The 5,000-nt window shown below is 51.5% G+C and overlaps 1 protein-coding gene across 1 annotated transcript in view; it reads left to right on the top strand.

Annotated features, from left to right (window-relative positions):
• The window catches only part of LOC143297377 (uncharacterized), a 13,802-nt gene that overhangs the window by 3,034 nt on the left and 5,768 nt on the right, over positions 1 to 5,000 (top strand). The window contains exons 2-3 of the mRNA XM_076609685.1: positions 92 to 2,135; positions 2,530 to 3,061. Coding sequence (XP_076465800.1) covers positions 223 to 2,135; positions 2,530 to 3,061 — 2,445 coding nt within the window. The 5' untranslated portion in view covers positions 92 to 222. The remainder of the gene's footprint in view (positions 1 to 91; positions 2,136 to 2,529; positions 3,062 to 5,000) is intronic.

Genomic DNA, 5,000 nt, shown 5'->3' with positions numbered 1-5,000 from the left:
AATAATACGTCAACGAAGATAATCACGCTTGTTTTTTTTTTTCTTTTTTGTTGTTGTTGGTTTTTCTTTCTTTCTTTCTTTCTTTTTCCAGAAAAGAGCAGAAGAGAGATGATCAAGGGAAGACAACGAACAGCCTGCTGTCAAATTCCAACAACTGATGACAACACTGACGATAATCTGCACCTGACAAGTGGACTCTGTTACTGATAAAAGCACCCAGAGATGGGTAACCTACTTTCACTGCTCTTCTCCGGGTTCACGAACCCCGAGGTGAGAGTGAGGCAAGCGGCGCAGTGTGGGCGATGGCAGGTGGTGGCGCAGTGGTTAGGGCGGTGTGACGCCGACACACAACGCTGGGCGCTGTCGGAGGGCAGCCAGAGGGCGGAGGACGAGGACCTGAAGTGCCTGGTGGAGGCCTGCTGCCCTGACGACCAGCGGACCCTGCTGATGACCCGCGCCGTGGGAAGGGCCCTGTGGAACACGGCGGCTCACCTGCTCCAACAACCAGACGTCCCGGACACCCTGAGGTCCAAGGCCGTCACCGAAGCCTGCAGGTTTGACGACGAAGATCACTTCATCCGGTATTTTCTCCCTCACTGCACCCGCCAGTTGCTGGACACCGTTCTGGTGACCATGGTCAACCGCGGCCTCTGGGAAGGAGCGGAGCGCGTTCTCCGCCGAGGAGTGAGCGACGAACAACGGGAAAGGGTCATCGCCGAAGCGGGCGAGCACGCCAACGAAACAGTGGTGCTGCGTTTGCTGAGGTTCTGCACTGCCAGCCAGAGGGAGGTGCTGCTGGCCCTCACAACACGGCGTCGCTTCTGGAAGGCGGTGACGGTTCTGTTGGAAACGGAAACCGATTATCCGAATCGCGGGACGACAGTGGAGCAAGCCGGTCAGTACGCCACAGAGGACGAACTGTTCAAGATGATCCCGTTCTGTTGCCCCAAGGAGCTGGACGTCCTGTTCGTGCAGAGCGTGATGCGGGGCATGTGGCGGCTGGTGGGCAGCTTCCTGGAACGAGGGGTGATCGAGGGCCGCAGACAGTGGGCCATGGAGGAAGCCCACCAGCGAGCCAGCCATCGTGATCTGGACGCCTTCATCCTGCCTCGCTACAGCTATGACCGCCTGGTGCCCCTGCACAGAATGAACCGATACCAACCCGACGATGTACAACGACTGCTGCGAAAAGGCGGCATAAGTGACGTGGTGATGGCTCAGGTGATTATGGTTGCCTGCAGAACCAATCCCGTGGAACAGTTCCTGCCTTGTTTGAAGGACCTGTCAGAGAAACAGTTTCTTTCCCTCCTGTCAGAATTCATCAAGCATCGGATGGAAAGTCACAAACTGATGAAAATTGTGTCCAGGCGAGAAGAGCTGAACTCGGTGTATCAGCTGGTTCTGTTCTGGGGGTGTGTCTTCGTGCAGTCTCTGACGGTCGTTGAAAGCCAGCCACAAGAGCTGGCGGACGATTTTAACTGGGCAGTCTTTTTCCACGGAAGTTTTGCCAAACTCTGCATTGATCGAATGCAGTCCCTGTATCGGCTGGAACGAGACAAGGAAGAGTTGTTCCGACGACTGATCACAGAGTGGACACGTTCTGCAGAATCCCAATGCCTGAAGGAAGGGTTTGAACTGGGCGTGACGGACCCCGTGATAGAAGACCTGTTCATACAATGCTTCTACAGGCGACACAACAAGGGCGCTTTCATGACTGGCCTGCGTTGTCTGCTGGCTCTGCAGACCCTGAGCTCCAGCCTTCAGAGGCAGGGCCGGGAGAAGCTCAAGGAGGTGTGGGAGGAAGTGCGGAGGTCTGTGTTCAAAACGGCGGTGGAACACAAGGACTGGGCCGTGGTGCGTCTGATGGCGGACCAGTCGCTGTACGACAACCAGAGGGGCTGGGCCACAGTGCAGGCCATGGACGCCGAGCAGTGGGACGTGGTGCTCGTGCTGTCACAGCACAGCATGACCGACGACCAGCTGTACCGCGTGCACCGCCAGTACGCCAAACGCGCCGACTGGTCGTCGGTCCTCAGGCTGTTCCAGAGCGGAGCCGACCTCACCCACGTGAGAGAAGACCTGGAGATGGCCATCGAGAGTCGGGAACGACCGCCCAGGCGGGAAGCTTCCTTCAGGTACTTCTTCTCCTTCTTCTTCTTCGTTCGTGGGCTGCACGTTCCCTCGTATGTACACTAGTGGGCTTTTACGTGTATGACCGTTTTTACCCCGCCATGTAGGCAGCCATACTTTGTTTTCGAGGATGTGCATGCTGGGTATGTTCTTGTTTCCATAACCCATTGAACACTGACATGGACAACAGGATCTTTACCGTGCGTATCTGATCTTCTGCTGGCGTATACACACGAAAGGGGTTCAGGCACAAGCATGTCTGCATATATGTTGACCCGGGAGATAGGAAAAATCTCCACCCTTTACCCACCAGGCGCCGTTACCGAGATTCGAACTCAGGACCCTCAGATTGAAAGTCCAACGTTTTAACCACTCAGCTATTGCGCCCGTCTCCTTCAGGTACAGACGGAGACTTCAGCGGCTGAGGGAGTTGGAGGACAGCATGGCCCAGGAAGCCCAAAGCCTCAGCGCCGCCGTGAAGCAGAACAACTGGCCGGCGGTGCTGTTCCGGCTGCGGCGAGGATCCAGCCAGAGGCAGAGAGACAAGGTGCTGAGGATGGCCACCCAGCGGCGGGCCTGGCACGTGCTTCCCTACCTCATCAGGATGGGCATCAGCCAAGAGGTGAAGAACAGCATCTTCCCAGAGTGCCTCTCACACGGCCAGTGGGGCATCGTCCGGCTGCTGATGGAGAAGGTTGTGGAGCCCGAGCTGTACGTCAACTCCTTCGACTTCCTGCTGGAACAGCGTCAGTGGATCCTGGTTGGCATGGTGATGGATCTGGCGCTGGACGACGCCCGGAGGAGGGAGGTGATGCGGAAGGCCATGTGGGAGGGGGAGGGCAGCGTGGTGGCGCACGGCATCGCGCTGCTGGAGGGACGGCTGTCCACAGAGGAGCGGACCCAGCTGTTCCACAAGGCGATGCAGCAACAGGTACTGTGTCGGCTGTTCTGCACTCGTGTGGAGGGATGACGCGCGTCATGAGGATGTGCGCCTGTGTGTGTGTGTGTGTGTGTGTGTGTGTGTGTGTGTGTGTGTTTGCATGTGCGCGCTCGTGGACAAGGATTCCACGACGGATCCATCCATACTTGAGTTATGGATCTGTTGTCGCAAAGACAACCGTTGGGTTACGCTGCTGGTCAGGCATCTGCTTGGCAGATGTGGTGTAGCGTATATGGATTTGTCCGAACGCAGTGACGCCTCACACTCATTAAATACAGATCAAACTGGCTTTTGGTTAAAAAAAAAAAAAAAAAAAAAATCGACATGGATTATAGTAATATCATCAGTCTGATTATGACACTACTCATCATTAGAATTGAAATGACTCTCTCGGTGACGTTACTGTTTATCATCTCAAAAGGTTTTCCATTCCACAAAATTGGATTTTTATTTGAATGTTCTCAAAGTGTGTGACTCTGACCTATCTGTCTCTTGTTGTTGTTGTTTTTTTTTTGCTTGTTTGGTTTTTTAAGGGGGAGGGGCCTCAGTTACATGCAGACAACGGAGCACCCTTATCTTTTATCATTTCTTTTCTTTATTCTTTTCCGTTTCTCTTTCTTCCTTTCCTTTTTTTCTCTTTTTTTTTTTCTCTTCGGGTTTTGGGTGCTTCACGCTGCCTTTCTTCATTGCCCCCCCCCCCCCCAGCCCCCCCGCACTCCCCCTCCCACCCAACCCCCTCCCCCAAAAAACAACAACAACGAAAAACACACCAAAAAAAACCCAACAAAAACCTGAGTTCCGAAGTATGTCTGTTTTACTATGAACAGATATTATTTGGGGAAACTTTAGTGTTTAGAATGTTACAGTAGTGTCTGTTTTTTGTGTTTTTTTTACCTAGTGTGAATTCCCCATAGTGTTTGAATAAACTGTTCCTTTCTCACTTATTCCACTATCATAAATCGCAATGCGTGCACGATAGAATCAAAGAGAAATTATCTACCCAAGAACTAAACCATTTTTATCAACACATCTGCACGCACAGCGACAATAAATAACAACCGTAATGCGACAACAATCTTCTTCTCCTTCTCCTGCGTTCACTCGTATGCACACGAGTGGGCTTTTACGTGTATGACCGTTTTTACCCCGCCATGTAGGCAGCCATACTCCGTTTTCGGGGGGGTGCATGCTGGGTATGTTCTTGTTTCCATAACCCACCGAACGCTGACATGGATTACAGGATCTTTAACGTGCGTATTTGATTTTCTGCTTGCATATACACACGAAGGGGGTTTAGGCACTAGAAGGTCTGCACATATGTTGACCTGGGAGATCGTAAAAATCTCCACCCTTTACCCACCAGGCGCCGTCACCGTGATTCGAACCCGGGACCCTCAGATTGACAGTTCAACGCTTTAACCACTCGGCTATTGCGCCCGTCTGCGACAACAATGACACTGATCACTGTAGCACCAGCGATAGTCAGAACGATAATTTGCAGCCGTCATCGCCACTTCCACAGTATCATGACCACTCTTGATAATTACAATAACTACTATCTCTTGTTGGGTTCAAACGCTCAATTGTAAAGACAAAACCCGAATGTTGTTAGAAACAGAGAAACGTTTCCGTGATTTTCAGTAGAGAAAGGATTCTGTCAGGGCGAGCCAGTGTCACCTTACCTATCTCTGTTCAGTGTAGAACTTTTCAAGATACTGATAAGGAAAACAACAACAACAACAACAAAACTACAATACTATTGAAATCACTATTGACAACAATGATCACAAAATTTAAGTTCGCTGACAATTCGCAGAAGACATCAGAAGATGATGCAGTATCATTCCATGAAACAACAGCCTCAACAGATTGTTTTTTTGGTTTTTTTTTAGATAAATCAGGATTATTTATCAGCGTTATGTGACTAGGA

Source organism: Babylonia areolata, chromosome 22, assembly GCF_041734735.1.
Source record: "Babylonia areolata isolate BAREFJ2019XMU chromosome 22, ASM4173473v1, whole genome shotgun sequence".
NCBI lineage: Eukaryota > Metazoa > Mollusca > Gastropoda > Neogastropoda > Buccinidae > Babylonia > Babylonia areolata.
The sequence above is the reverse complement of the archived record's forward strand: the minus strand, read 5'-3'. Positions and strand labels throughout refer to the sequence as shown.